The 16,602-nt window shown below is 36.5% G+C and overlaps 1 protein-coding gene across 1 annotated transcript in view; it reads left to right on the plus strand.

Moving 5' to 3' along the window:
- Positions 1–1,204: 1,204 nt before the first annotated feature.
- The window catches only part of LOC104465039 (gamma-sarcoglycan-like), a gene marked incomplete at its 3' end in the record, with an annotated part of 48,315 nt that continues 32,917 nt past the window's right edge, over positions 1,205–16,602 (plus strand). Inside the window, exon 1 of the mRNA XM_010077931.1 lies at positions 1,205–1,292. Within this exon, the coding sequence (XP_010076233.1) occupies positions 1,269–1,292 (24 nt within the window). The remainder of the gene's footprint in view (positions 1,293–16,602) is intronic.

The following is a 16,602-nucleotide window of genomic DNA, read 5'->3' on the forward strand; positions in this document are numbered from 1 at the left end:
TGCAATGCAATTTTGGGGATACAGGAGGCTCGGGGCATCTTGATTTTCTTCTGAGGAGGGGGCATGACTGACACTGACTAATTCTAGGCCACAAAGAGAAAGATACTGCAAATGGAGTAAGAGCACAATGCCAGTACTAGCCAGATACTGTTTTGACTGCACAGATGATCTAAGAATCTATTTCCTGACTACAGTATATAAAATTCTGTGGACACATACTGCCTTTTGACAAAAAGTCAGAGAAAATCTAACATGGATAATTAAAATAAAGCTAGGTTTTCTTAATAATTGTAAAATTCTTGTGTTGTGCTTTATTTCTAAGATAAACTCTGTTTTCCATAGAGGCTAGAATATCCTTTTTTTCTCCCTAAATGCTCTTTGCCTAACAAATCCTTATCACACTCTTTAAACATGTCACAGCCTTGAGAATTACCTGGATAAATTAGAGAAGCTGATACAGATAGGACCAAAGTGTGTTTTAGTTAGATGAAGTATTTAAACTGTAAGAATACACATAATTTTTGTCAAAATTCTGATTTTTTGCTCTAAAAAAAAGTGATTTATTTTAATGGCACAATATTGAAACCATGATTTACGTATCTTTTTCCATTGTTTTTTTTCATGGCATAAGTTTGCAAGTACTTCCAGTTAGTCAAGTGCTGGTATGAGTGGACTCTGACAATGTGGAAAATAAATGTTTTCTTAGTTACTTTTCCAGGACTAAACCATCATCATTGACTTTCAAAATCCAAATGAAAAGGATGCTGTCTGTTTTTGGTGGGGAACAGGACATCAGCATTCTTGAACTGTGAAGATAATTACTTGACTGAGAGAAGGACTTTTCTACATATGCATGAAACCCCATAATTGAAGTCATTGTTCATTATACGAATGCATTCTAATGTTAGATGGAATTTTAACATTGCAACACAAATATTTTTTATTATTTTTCACATAGATTTTGGACCAGTATTTATTTCTCATTTACTGTAAACTGTGCTGTCATGAGCATTTGCAGTCCAAACAGGCGTTGGGTGTCCAGTGTTTCATTTGTGTTCCACAATTTTAATCTCAGCAGGTTTTGGTCCATCATTTGTAAGATGTCAGTCAAAGTAGTCAGGAGGACAATTCAGGAATATATCTTGTTGTTTCCTCATACTTATGAAATTTTTTCCTTTCTCTTTCATTCTTTGCATTTAAATAGGAAGATAGCTGCCTTCAGATGATACAGAACTCACTGACAGTTGCTCTTGCTTCAATCCTGCTTCATGAGAACTTCAGAAGATACTGAGGTATTTATTTGTTCTTTACATATTTAGAATTTCTACTTTGCAGATACTAGATAGGTAGAAGAGCAGACAAAAGACATCTTTAGTCTAGACCAAGAGTAATCACACATGGAAAACAACACAAAAGTTCTGTCCATAAAGAGAGCTACTGGGTGATACAGACTAGAATAGGCTGTTTCAGTTGGAAGGGATCTACAGTGATCATCTAATCCAACTGCATGACCACTCCAGGGCTGACCAGAAGTTAAAGCATGTTGTTAAGGGCATTGTCCAAATGCCTCTTAAACACTGACAGGCTTGGGGCATCAACCACCTCTCTAGGAAGCCTGTTTCAGTGTTTGACCAACCTCTGGTAAACAAATGCTTCCTCGTGTCCAGTCAAACCTCCCCTGGCTCAGCACCTCCCTCTCGACTTCTCCTTCTCAGAAAGCTGTGGAGAGCAATGAGGTCCCCCCTCAGCCTCCTTTTCTCCAAACCAGACAAGCCCAAAGTCCTTAGCTGCTCCTCATAGGACATTCCTTCCAGCCCTTTCACCAGCTTTGTGTTGCCCTCCTCTGGAGACACTCCAGGACCTTCACATCCTTCGTAAATTGTGGGGCCCAGAACTGCACACAGTATTGAAGGTGCGGCTGCACTAACACTGAATACAGCGGGATAATTGCCTTTTTTGACTGGCTGATGATGCTGTTTTTTGCACCCCAGGATGGGATTTGCCCTGTCGGCTGCCAGGGCACACTGCTGACTCCTGCTGCACCTGCTGTCGACCAGCACCCCCAGGCCCCTTTCTGCAGGGCTGCTCTCCAGCCACTCCTCTACCAAATTATACTCGTCCCTGGGGTTACTCCATCCTAAGTGCAGGATCTGGCATTTTGACTTGTTAAATTTCATCCCATTAATCATAGCCCAATGCTCTAATATGCAATACAATATATTATAATATCTTTCTGTAGATGGGCCTTATGTTAGTCAATCTTTTTTTATAAGTTGAGTAATCAAATAATTGCAAATATGCCAAAAGGAAACATTAAAATGAAGTTTAAATGTTTCTTTTTTGAGGTCTTCTATCCAGTTTTTTCTGGTCCTCTGCTTTTCTCCAAGAATGGACAAAAAATTTGCAGGAAATAACCTGGATATGAATACCCTATCACCTGAATAATGAACCCTTTAAAACTACCTGGCATTTATAGGTTTATTGCTCTGATACTTGCAGGGAATTTCAATTAAAGAAAAGTGTTGGTGTTAACACAATATACAAATGCTTTCATCCCAGTTTGTCTTTCATAAATCCATGAGATTAAATATAAAAGTTGTTTTAAAGATACTGAAAAATATTTGTAATTTCTGTCAGATACCAGTGAATTAATTCCTTTGTGTAGAAAAGAGCTTCTCCATTTGTATATGTAAACAGAGTCTCAGAAACTATTAATGGCCACAGAATTCATAAATGGAAAAAAGTATCTTGTATGCCTGTAAGCAATTGGATTTGTGTCTGCACTAAATTTATGGTCTGCCACTGTTAAATGTCTGATAGAAGTTTCATCTTCTAAAGCATGATAACAGTGTGAGGGCGTGGCTAGAGAAAAGGAAACATTTTGCTTAGAGAAATGAAATTGTCCGAACTTATAGATGATAATTGCAATGCTTCACATAACACATAGTTTTTATTCTGTAAATCTTACAAATGTATGATTTAATGCTTTTTAAATTGCAGACAGCAACCAGCACAGATTTTAAAATATCGTGGGCTGAACAGAAAGTCTGTCGGCCATTGTTTGTATAGTCAGTCTACTGTAACCAGTGCCAGGCTGGAATTCTTGTTTATGCATTTGGGAATTCAAAGCTTAAATGTCACTGAAAGAAGATACCTCAATATTTCTATAATATAATCTTAAAATATGTAATATATGCACCTTTTTTTTGTTTATAGCTCTTGGTATTTGTATGCATCATTCTTAAATATTGAGAATGGCTTAAGATTTTGTAAAGGTTGGTAATTGTTAGTGTAGTTATTGTATAAAATTAATGTGTGCTATTATAGGTATATTATAATATATGTATTTCCTTTTTTTAAAGAGACTTTATATACCAGCCAGTATAGATTACCGTTAAAATAATGTTAGCTTTACAATTAAATGTTTTAAAAGAAAACAACTGTTAAAATTCAGTTGGATGTTACATATGGATTCAGAAAAGAAAGCAGAAGTCTTTTTTGTTTCTAATTTTGCATTTTGTGCTGTTAGCAGCTAACCGTGTTAATAGTTTTTACATGCAGATTCTGTGAAGTGCTGCATGTTCTCAGATTTTAATAAAGCAGTTGGCATTATGTGACAGGGCCATTTTAGTATGGATTATGGATTGGTTATGTCTTACAGTGGGACAGTTCATTTCTGGAGTCAATATACAACCATTTTAGCAGTAGAATTAGCCACTTAGGTCACAGATTATAATTAGCTGCGTCTCTATGCCAAAGCAACAGGATGGAATGCAAAACACAGCCAAACATGTGAACGAATTTCTTCCAGTGATATTTGGCCAGGCCTAAAATATCTTCCAGTCCAGATTTGAAAGTAGTGGAAAAGTTAGACAGTTCTCTCCTGCGAAGAAACTGATTGTAGTTTATTCAGGAGTCCACATTGTTACAGACCTCTAGCGTAAGTAACAAATTTTTAAATTTCATTTTATATCTGAATTAAAATGCTAGCATACTAATAATTGAGTTGATTTTTATTTGTTCTTTATTTATGAGATGGATGTATGTAGCTTCTCCTCCATCTGATTTTCTGTGCAACATTTCAGGCTGATTTTGTCTGCATTTAAGGATCAAGTTGATGCTTACGTGATTTATTTTGTGACCTAAATTTAAGTGGTCATTTTCAGATACAATTATTATTTTAGATTCTGATAGTTTAATTATACTTGTTTTTAAAATTAAATGTATTAAGTTACATAATTTAAACTTGCACTTGGATAATATTAAGAAGCTAACTTTTAGTACTTTTTACATCTTTTACAATATTATATTATTGCACTTATATAAATATCTGATTTGTAGTAGTAAACCTCTGATGTTTGTAGCTCTAAATTTTTCTCAGTTTATGTATCACATAATGAAAGTTAAATTTAGTCAAGAATGAATCCATGCTTCTGCTGAACACTTCTTTTTGGCTTGACAATGTAATAATAACCTTTCATCTGAGGAACTGTTACCAAAATTGTTTCTAACTTCTGTGTAGCATACTTGAATTAATATAGAGCATCCAACTATGTGTATACAGAACTCCTTTTACAAGTTTGTAAGCTCCTTGAATTCAAATACATTTTCTCTTGTGTAATTTCACTGACTGAAATAAAATGACTAGGTATCAGTGGGTTACTGACTCATTATCAAATGATTTGTTAGATGATACTTGGTGTCTCTCCACCAACAGGTGCTCACACTGCATATTTAATCATGCATCAGAATGAGCACATAAATTCCTAGAACAGGGTGTTGCCAAAGTATAGGAATGTGATTTGACTGCATCAACACCAGCCAGCTAGGATCCTTTTATAGAGATACAGGTGGTTTCACCGTATCTATCTTAAGTCTCCTCCTACTTGAAGAGGAGATGGATCATCCTAGCAGTGTCTGCCTCTCCTCACTTGTCTGTGGAGGGGACCTTGGTAGGTATGGCTGATTTTATCTGTGTTTGATGAGGTGAATTCTGGCTTGCATAGGCATATCCAAATGAGTAATCCACATGACTGAACTATAGTAACTTTTTGCCATAGAGTTCTGAAAGTTTGCAGTCAGTTAAGATTAGAAGTTTTGATTGTGATGCATAGTCACAACTGATGCCAGTTTGGCTGAGGTGCATGCCCGTTATCTTCTAAACAAATGTGACAGTCGCATATTAGATACAGACCTCCTTTCCATTATGTAATGAAGAAAAAATGGTCCTAGAAGGTAAAGAACCACTGCATGGAGTTAAATTAAAAATAAAAGGATTTATATTAAGCCCAGAATTAGAGGGCACTATTTAAAATATCTTTTCTAAACCTTTACACTTTTTCTATTAACGTGAAACTTTTTTCTGGTTGAAAACTCAGTTGTTAAAAGTTGTTAAAAGCAGGTTGTATTTTAGTTTTTATTCATAATCATAAGGCTTTAGTATCAATATGAAGATACAATATTAATCCTTCCTGTAATAGGTTTGTAATTATACAGATATATGTGGTGATACTTTGTGTTGAGAATACTCATGCTAGAATGTATATTTTAAGCTAAGGGAAAAGAGTTTTGGAGGAACAGTTGAAATAAAGAAATGGATATAGTGTATCCTACAAACCCAAACCTCCATCAAAAGGCACGGAAACGTTGGGTGTACAGAGATCTTCCTGCTTGACTAGCCTTGTGAGATTTATTCCTGCCTGTGAAAAGTAATGCCTTTTACATGACATACAAATCCAGTCTTGACCTCTTGCAGTTTTTAATCATTTTCATGACTTGGAATTAAGTAAGCTGGTTTTCCTGTGGACTTATTTCTGAAAGTTGATTGTCTTTAATGTTTAACGAGCAGTGACTGAAGGTTTTCCATAACAAACATTTACAAGGTCTTTCTCTCATACGGATTTTCTGATATAAGGTCTTCTTGCCCATTGCAGTCTCTCAGTGGAGATATGAATGGGTTTCTTCTGTCTGAGTTTCAGGAAGTTTGTATGAATGTAGTATTTCTGAGACTGCTACTTGTCTGTTGAATTTGGTTGAAATTGTCCAAGAAGCTCAAAAGCTATTGTAGGAGGAAGGGAACCAAATGGGAGACAGATGATTTAGACAGTGAAGTAGAGTGTGGTTGCTTTTTTATTTATTAAAGCAGGCTAATAGTATCATGGCAGTTTGGATAACAGGTTAATTCAATATCCTGGTCAAATTTTCAGCTTGGGTAATAATATTCTCACTATTTAATTCATCTGTAACTTTGGCTACCTGGGCCAGTCTTGCCATTAAATCTTTCTGTGTATCTGACAAAAAGCTGTTCAACAGCTGCTGCATTTCTTGTCGTGGTTGGTTATGTTTCTGTGGTCAGTGAAGTACTACTGTATAAGAATGTGAAGAGCAATATAAACTAAGTACATCAATATGTTTAAAAATGGAGTATGGTATGTGCTAAGTGTTGGATATTGCTGTTATTAGCCATAAAACACATAGTTTTCACTAAGACATATAATACATTTATTTGTGTGTGTACATATGTATATCCTGAAGGCTGTCTGTAAGAATCATATAGATAGATAGATAGATATTTTCAATAATGGGATGTAGAGGTGGAATCATTTTTGTTGTAATGCCTGTTAAAACTCTTCAGTTCTTCCTTGTTTATTTTTTGTGTGGTCGGTGCTCTGAGGAACAAAAGAAGTCTTGGTACTTTTTCTTTGCCTTAGGTTTTTCTAGTAGCGTGAGTGGCAGGTACTAAATTTTATACAGACTTCTTGCGTCATTGCCTTATCAGTTCTGAATACTACTGGCTTTCAGAAAAGGCTGTCTATGTAGTGTACATCAGTCTCTGTTTCAAGTTAAAGTTTCACGGGAGCCCTACTTTGAATTTCAAAGCTGTTAGACATGGTGATGAGAAGCATGCAGCTTCTGCCAGGGCTGGCTGCTGATGGAAGGAGGTGTCATTTTTGAGGAAAAGCAGATTGAAGTGAGGAACAGTAATAAGTGAATAAAAACCATGTTATAATAGTGACTCTGGACTGCTCAAAGCAGAATAAAATGGAAGTGGTTCTTAAAAAATTAATGCTCTGGAATGAAGCTGAGTCGGCAGCGTGCAGCTGTGGCAATGGACCCTCGCTGCAGACTGGGCAGCATCAGTGAGGCAGTAGATGGCAAGCTGCTTCCAAAGGTCTGTTCCAGTCCAGCGTTTACCTGGAATAGATGATTTGCAGAGGTCCATTGCAGCCTGTTTTTTTCTGGGATCCTCAGAATTTGTTCATAAATATTTTCCTAAATATTCCCTTTATTATTATTAATTACCTACTGGTCTTGAATACTCCTTTGGTTGTCTTACTAGATGATCCAATCTGCAACGTTTCAGATTTCATGTCTGCTTTCAGTTTGAGGAGGGTATTGTAGTTTCCCAGATAAGATACATCATGGGAGATTGGTAGCTAGCAGTATTCTCAAGTCCCTATTGGGCCTACATAAAGTTCCTATAAATCGGTAAGAATTAACTGTAATATTGGTCTTGAATTTTACATGGAAGTACAATGAAGGAAATGGATGGATTCAGATTTTAAAGCCAAGAAAATAGCAACAAGGATTATTTTAATATCAGCATTCCCTGTGAGCTGAAAAGTCACAGGAGTATATTTGGGAGACTGGCAGAAAAGGTTGTAGGTATTCTTTGCCTGAGCAAAAGTTTTCATAGTAGGGATAAGAAAATTATAAGAGGTTTCAGTATGTGGAGGAGGAAGAGGTTGATTGGGGTTTGGCCTGAATGCCAAACAACAGAGAGAGAGCATGGTGAACACTCCCAAAAGTCAGCATGGATGAGGCAGACAAGGCTGCATCAGGTTTGGTTCCCTCCACATTCCTGGAATAGTATCCTGATAAGCTTTGTACATTCATATTACACCCCGAGGCTTCTAGCATATTTTCTTGTTCTACAAAAAGATAATAATTTTTGAGGGCTAAACAGGTGAAAGTTTACCCAGAGGGCACCCAGCATCAAGTTTTATATAGTAGGGATGGATGTAGTATGGAGTTTTATGGAGATGGAGACAAACTTTCTGCATGATAGGCAGCAAGACCAGGATAAGAGATGGTAGCCCTGTGCTGTCCATGCTACTTCTCAGGATATTTTTCTGGTCTCAACTGCTCAAATAGACCTGGTGGAGGGCCTGTATGCTAGAAGACCTGTCTACTTTTTCAGTCCTACTGTTTGGTATAATAAAAGTTATTTGTTATACCCACAAAACTTTTCTTCCTGGTAACATTTTGAAGCTCTGGACATAGTCTGTTGCTCGTTATTTATAGTCAAAACTGCAACATAGAATCATAGAATGGTATGGTTTGGGTTGGAAGGGACCTTAAAGACCATCTAGTTCCAACCCCCCTGCCATGGGCAGGGACACCTCCCACTAGAGCAGGTTGCTCAAAGCCTCATCCAGCCTGGCCTTGAACACCTCCAGGGGTGGGGCATCCACAGCTTCCCTGGGCAACCTGTTCCAGTGCCTCACCACCCTCACAGTAAATAATACTGCAGTGGATGCACAGATAGCAAATAGCTTACTGATATTGTTATTAGACTTTCCTGTTACAATATTCCAGGGGGTTTTTTTATGTTCTGGGTTGGTTCTCTGGTAAGATGTAGGACTACAAAAACTGATTGACGTGATGGCACTATTGTCCATATTTGATGAGCAAACAATGTCTAATTTGAATTAGAAAAGGCAAGTTATACTTGTGCTCTATGAATGTCTTTTCCCGTGTGTGTCCAAAGAATAACTTGAGAAACTACAGACATACTTCCTGGAGAAGGTAATGTGCTTGTTATTTGATCCAAACAGGAATTGTTTTCCAGTTATCCAAATTAGGAGCTTTAAAATGAAGAATATCCCAAAAATAAGTCTTACTTTTCAGATTACAGTACTTGATTTACTAAATCAAACTTTAGTAAATCAACTTTAACTGAAAATGAAAAATTTTAATAATAACTGCTTATTTCCTTTTCAGATTAAATGCTTTTTAAGAAAAATTTTAATTTGAGATACAAGGAGTATGTATGTTATATTGAATGAGAGATTTTTCTCTTAGTTTATTTTGGAATGCATGCATACTTAACATGTATTTCTGGGTTTTGTTTATGCTTCATTTGTTTTTACAGCTAATTGAAAGATCAGCTATGTCTTTCCCATTGGTTTTAATACAAGAAGTGGCATACTGAGCAAAAACAGTATATATACATTTTGCCATGCTCTTCCTCTTCTGTGTTTCTTGCACTGAGTTATTGCTTTGTCACTGTTGCTGAAGAAACTTAAGAGTTGGTTGCTGCCTAAACAGTTGAAGTCAACATCACCAAAAAAGGCTTCTGTAGTACATGTCTTTCGATGATTTCCTTATATGTCTTATATACATTTAAATTAATCTGGTTTTCCCCTGTGTAAGTAAAAATGAGTAATAAAGCTATAATGACCAGGACTGCAGTGGAACAGAAGCACATCATCTTATGGTCATTGACATTTAAAATTCATCAGAAAAGGGCAGAGATTTAAAATATGTAATGGGACACAGCATTTTTGCATAAGACATAAGAAAGCATTTTGCTTCCCTTGCTGCTGGAAAGGAAAGTGAATTTTGAATTTTTAGTTTAGTTTCATGTGACCTTTCAAAAAAGGTACAATTGTGACTTTCTAGATGCAAAGTCAAATTATTATTTCATATTTTTTAAAACATCTGTGATTAACCACTTGAATCAGGGAGGGAAGACATGAGGATTAATCTTCATCTCTAGACTGCATCTAGTCACATTCTTTGTTTCTCTGGTGTGTTTTCACTTCACTATTCAAAAAAAGCTTCACAGAACAGCAGTATAACTCCATTTACTATGTGAAATCATTTAGCAAGACTAAATAATCAGCTTTTCAAGGTCCTCAACTGACATAGGAAAGCATCACAGAAAGGAGTTATCTGTTTTGTAATTCTGCTGAAGTCTGATGTATGAACTGGAAGTATGCCTCTAAATATATAACAGTGTGCAACTTGGAAGGAGCACTTTCATAAAAGCAGCAGCAAGAACAGGAAAAAGAGAAAAGGTTATGCCAATGCTTATCTTTATGTACTTAAATAGAACTGTTTCTTTTTGCTCTCACAGACAGTACCTCTTCCCAGCACTAGGGACATTAAATACATTTCCTGAGAACAGCATTGAGGATAATGTTGAAGGACTTTTGCTAAAAGTTCTGTACAAGCAGGACTTGCATTGGGAACACTATTTCTACAAGATACATTTTGGCCTTGCTGGTAATCATTGTCATATGATAGAAAGGATCCACTATCACAGACCTAGAAAATAAAAAGAATCTTTCTTGGGTTTTTTTAGAAAAAAGTATTTTTAAATAGAAAAAGATGTAATTGCTTTTGTAAAAGTGTTTTTAGAAGTATCTAAAGTTATTCTTTGTCTGGTAGACATCCACACAAGATTATGATAGCAGAGATTCTTTCATGATTTGTCTCCATCAGAGGGATTGCTTTCATTTCACATTTATAAAGAATTTCAAGCCTTCCAGTGTGTTCATCAAGCACAGTGAAGATTATTTCCCCATTCTTCCCCCTGAATGATCTTTGCAGTTCTGGCACATCTGTCACCCTTCCTCCAAGTATATAAGTAACCAGAAAAAGCAAGAAAAATTACAAAAAAGTTTTCAAAAAAATTATGCCTAACAGTGTTTTGAGATTCTTGGTGTTGTCTCCAGTGAAGGAGAATACAGGGCCACAAAAACAATTCTTATTTGAATTTAATGGTCCTTAAGAAATGCAATTTTGTACACAGAAACCTAATCTTCACTGCAACTCAGTGACAAACTGTCAGATCCTATCTGCAAAGTTTAACTTTACTATGTATTAAACTTTGTGGTGTTTAATGTACATTGATGATAAAGGAGGAACTGAAAGTAATTGAGAGCATCCACGCAATACAGTAAAAGAATAATTCAGAGCAGCAATATAAATGGCATTACAAACAGAATAGGATGTATCCATATTGTCAAATACTCAAATAAACTACTCCTCTTAATGTCTACGGTACCCAGAGACATACAAACCACTCTAAAGTAGCCAAAATTCTATTTAATCACCCAGGTTAAGAATATTACTGCTGACCTGATACAATAACCCTAATAACCCTCACCCTAACCCTGTGATGAATGTGATTACTTCAGGAGAGTTCTTAGATTTTCTTTGCAATTAAGCAGTATGCTAGGTAAATATTCTTGAAATAATTAAAAACTGTATACTTTGTAGTGCAAAAGAAGTATATTAAGATTTTTCTTTGAACTATTCATCCAGATTTCCTATTTCTTAAAATTGTGACATCATTTTTATTTCTCTTTTTATGAAGGAATATTATTTCAATTCAAATTATTATGCCTTTACTATGTTTATCTAGAGAAAACAGGAGGTTTTAACTACTATCAGAAATACTTGGTGCAATGGTGAATATTAGAAACAGGTTAGCTCCTTTGAAACAGTTCAAATTGTGGTTAAAAACATGTAGCAAATTCTGTTTCTCTCTTGGACAAATAAGTAAATTGAAGTTTATAGGCATCTAATTTTTGTGAAATTACACATACCTATTACCTATTCTTCATGAAAAGATGTTATTTCAATACAAAATTATCAATATTTTATACTGGCAATCTTAATCTAAGATTTAACTTAAGTACACCCTCTTCCCAACAGAGAATAAAATATTTCATTATGCATGTCAGATATGTAAAATGTACTCAGTCTGTACATTCCAAGTCAGAAATCCACACCTGAATTGTGCTCAGCTTCAAAAGTAATTGCATAAGGATAAAGTAAGCTGATAGTATCCCAGAAAATATTTAAGAGCATTATATCAGAAGGACAGATATATACTCTCTATCAAAAAACGTTTGAGAAAGAACAAAAGTAACTCAGCATGGCAAATCAGCAGATTAAATAGGGAAATACTTAGAAGCAAGTAATCATATTTCCCAAATCTGAAGTTGTGTGCAAAAGAACAAAAATAGAAAAGATCATGAACTCTGGCAGGTTAAATCTAAAAACAATACAGCTGAGCAAAATTGTTTAAGGAACAGTGAACCTTATAAGTGATGATAAATCTTTCTTCAAACATGACAACTACCAAAACTTGACAGGTAGTTTGTATGGTGAATGGATGATCAGACTCTTTTTAGAGTGGTTGGAAAAGTGAAGGATATATGAAGTATGCAAAATGCATTATTTGTGTTTCTGTTATTTGTGAAAGAAACTGGAGCACTTTCTGTGCTAGAACCCCACTTTATAGGTACTCATCAAAGGATCTACTTCAGAATAAAAGGACTATAGAAAAAGCTTATCTAAAGGACATGTAGATAAAATATATAGTAATATTTCAAATCAGAAGATATTGACCAAAGACCTCTGAAAGAACTCAAGAATAAAATAAGTGACCTTTTAAGGGTAGTAAGAAGGCCGGATCTAAAGACTGCAGAATCCTAGACTGATTTAGCTTGGAACAGGCCTCTGGAAATCATCTAGTCCATCTTCCTGCTCTACTTGATCAGAGAGTCTGTAGCAGACTCTTGGCAGAACCTCACTTCTCCTTTGATCTGTCTTTTTGATCTTGTGACCTCCTGAATGTCTCCTTTTCTGTTTTAAAGAAAAACTATATGCATTTGACTCAGCCCTTTGCATGCAGCGCAACCCTCTTCCTCTTTGCCTTCCCAGCCTTCCTTTCCTGAGTGCTTGTATCCATCCATTGCAGCATTCCAGTCATGCGGGATCCAATGTATTTCTGTAATTCCAGTGGGGTCATTGCTCTGCATCTGTGCATGAACTTCTGATTGCTCTTGTTTCCCATGCTGTGTTCATTCATGTACAGCCCCTGGAGATGGGCCCCGGTCATGCCACTTTCATAAGGAAAGGAAAAAAAACCGTCACGCTGTCCCTTGGATGCTTCTCTGTGCCCCCCACCCCCCCTGACTTCTCTTAAGGCTGTAGCAACCCCATCCTGATGTACCTAGTTTAAAGGTTTTCTCACTAACTTAGCAAAGATACTCTTGGTCAGATGTATCCCATCTCTTCTCAATAGTTCTCACTCCTTAAAGAAGCTCCTGTGGTCATAAAAGCCAAAGTCCTGCCTCTGACATCAGCTAAGTGGTAAGGCCCCCCACCCCCCCTGACTTCTCTTAAGGCTGTAGCAACCCCATCCTGATGTACCTAGTTTAAAGGTTTTCTCACTAACTTAGCAAAGATACTCTTGGTCAGATGTATCCCATCTCTTCTCAATAGTTCTCACTCCTTAAAGAAGCTCCTGTGGTCATAAAAGCCAAAGTCCTGCCTCTGACATCAGCTAAGTGGTAAGGTATTACCGTGTAGGATATGTTCACTCCTGTATGAATCTTTCTCGTTCCCTGGGAGGTTTTAGGATAAAACCAGCTGGCCCTTATACCCTTTGCCACTCTCCCAGAGCTCCATAGCTGCTCTTCACATGCTCACCCTTGGAACTATCGTTGCTGCTCACATGATGAGCAGTAAGGGCTGGATAAAGCCTTGGGAGTCCCTGTGATATCCTGTATCTGGTCACTCATCAAGCAGCAGAACTCCCAAGACATCAAAGTCAGGTCTATCACCTACCCGTTACCTATGCAGGCTTCCACTCTGCTTTTTTTTTTTTACTTTGCTGAAGAGCATTTCAAGATTAAATGATTGGAAGGTACTTGATATACACTGAAGATTTATATTTTATGTGCCTGAACATCAGTGTTCCCCATTGAGGACACTGGAGAAGTTTCTTTATGTGCCTCTCCTTTCTGGAGGATGACTCTGAAGAAGTGTATCAAATGAAAAAATCAGTAGAAGATATTTTGGGACAAATCAATAAAATTAATAACTATTCTGTCACCAGGACCAGATGATAGTCACTCATGTTCAGAAGGAAAAAAGGTCTTTGTGTGCCTTTCTGGTAAAACAAGCAAGATAGCATCAAACATGGTTTCATCTTAATTTTCTGCCCCAAGAGCTTCCAATATATTTAGGTATTGCTAACTGCATGATTCTAGCTTTTCTTCAACAATGTGTTCCCACTGTCCATTCTTCCAAGAGCTGGAGTACGGAGTGGAATAGTGATGAGAAACACACAGAAATCTTCAAATGTTGTGTAATCTCTATTAATTTTTGTGTGCAAACAAAAATAATTTCAGCATTGTCAGAGTGGATAGAATACCCCCAAGCAGATTATCCCTGTCTTGATATTTTGAATAAATAAAAGGACAGTAATGTCAGTTTAAGCCAAAATGTGACCTTCATTCTGTTTATAAATGGGTATAAAGATATTTTAAAGGAAGCATCTCTTATGAATAAGTAAAACGTAAAGCAGTCAAACAGAGACCATCAGATGTTTGCAGGCAATTGGGAAGAACATTTTAAGTTGCAACTCTTGAATAGGAGGATGATGTTCCATAAGCTTAGACTTCTGAAGGCATTGTGGACATCTTCTTAGGCCATTGGAATACAATCTGAAACAGTTTTACTTAAAGAACAAGGGCAATGCCTTAAAATACATATTTTCTGTACTTGACTCACAAGTGCTATAGTTTTCTGGACTTGCTATTGATGTTATAAATCCAAGTGAAAGAGATTTTCTCTGTAGGACAGTAGAGATTTTAATGTACACTTGAGAATACAGGAATAGTTCTGTAGACCAGTCTGGAAATGAATGGCAGTCTCACGTGTCCTTATTTTTAGTCTAGCACTTCCAGGTCTGAATTTATTCCTCTTGCAGGTATAACAGGTTGTGGTGTAAAAATATGATATCAAGAGTAAGAATTTGTATTTCATTAAATGTCTGAAATGTCAAATTGTTTGCTAGGCTTCCAATATCTAATATAAACCAGAAATATATCTTTTAAGAGTGCAAGTATGTTTTACCTTTTGTAGAATTTTCAAATAATTTATGTTTTGGAGTAGTTATTGAAAAGGCTGTAGCAGGGAAGAAAGACAAATGAGCCTATAAATATCAGAGCATGTTCCAGAATTTTGGTCAGTTAGAATGGCATCTTTTGTGCCTACATGCAAACTTAAGTAAAACCATAATTTGTAGTTATATTATATAGCCCGATGGAGCTACCACATGATGCAGAACAGTTCACTTCCTCTGGACTGTCACAAATTGATAAAACTTTTTCTATTTCAAATTAATTATTCCCTTTCATAAAAGCAAGAACGTTTTTCTGAGAAGTAGGTTTGAAACTGTGTAACAGATGGCATTCGTATTCACCACACAGGGATTTTATAATCTTTGTAATCTCCTCAAAAGAAATGTGAAATGTCAATTACATTTAATCTATATAGGACAATGATTGTTCCTTACTATTTTAGAAGTTGTTACTATTCTGTCCAATATACTTAACTAAGATCACTTAGGTGGTATCACTCTCATTAACACAAACCCATGGAGGAGAAATAGTTTTGTTAAGTGGAAAATGAGAATGATGTTCATTTGAAGAGCTTTTTTGCTAGTGTTTGTTTTTTGAGTAAGTCGCATATGTGCTAACAAAGGCTAATCCTCAGCAAATGGCATGACACAGCTTGCATTTGTATAACTAATTCTCATCCCCCGCAAAACCAAGCACCCTTTGGGGAGCCCTCCTCTATGCAATCCCCAGACCACAAAGTGGCCATGGCCATGTCTGGCAGAGTGCTAGGTGAGATAGTTCAAGCTATTCCAGGATCCACGCTGTCAGTGAAACAGCACATACATTCAGAGCACGTGTCTTGTACCCTGCTTAGTTTCCTACTCTAGACGTAAGGTAGGAAAATTCTTAGCGTAAGAAATGGCCTGCATCAGCAAATCAACGATGGTATGTACTGCACAAAGTATGTGTTTTATAACCCTGTAAAAATGTGTCCAAAATAACTAGTTTTTTAACCCTAAAGGTCACAGTTAGTTTGGCGTTCCTGAGAGAAATGTTTCAGAACGTCTTTTAGTTTTCTGCTTTAGTTTCTTGCAACTTTTCTCCAGACTGGATTAATGTGACATCACCACAGAATGACTAGTTATATTCCTGACAGGAATACAGAGATGAAGCACAATTTTCCCTGCAATATATTTGTCTCTGGAAAAGGGAAATGAGTGCTGAGATTTTTCTCTCATAAGAAACTATACTCTCAGTGGGATGTTTTCCTACACCTCTGCTGGTCTCTGTAAGGGAAATGAATATTAAAGCAGAGGGAACAAAAGCAAAACAAGGAGAGGAAAGAAGTAGATAGAGACAGAGAGTTGGTCATCAGGAGGAAGAAGAACTGAGCCTGGTCAGCCAAGAGTCTGGGAGAAATGCTAGGGACAGATGTGACAAAGAGACTGGAATTACCAGTAAAAATGAAGATTAAAGAAACAGAAGGAGAGGAGACATTTTAAGATATAAATGAAAACGTCATGTATCTGTATTAGTATGTTTATAAAAGGAGTCAGAAAATTGTAGCAGAGGCAAAGAGGCAGAGGAGATGAGAAGGGTGTAGCAGAGGCAAAGAGGCAGAGGAGATGAGAAGGGAGACTGAGATTGTATAAGGGGTTGAAAGAAAGATGTT

This window comes from Pterocles gutturalis, unplaced genomic scaffold (genome assembly GCF_000699245.1).
Source record: "Pterocles gutturalis isolate BGI_N339 unplaced genomic scaffold, ASM69924v1 scaffold18048, whole genome shotgun sequence".
Classification (NCBI taxonomy): Eukaryota; Metazoa; Chordata; class Aves; order Pterocliformes; family Pteroclidae; genus Pterocles; species Pterocles gutturalis.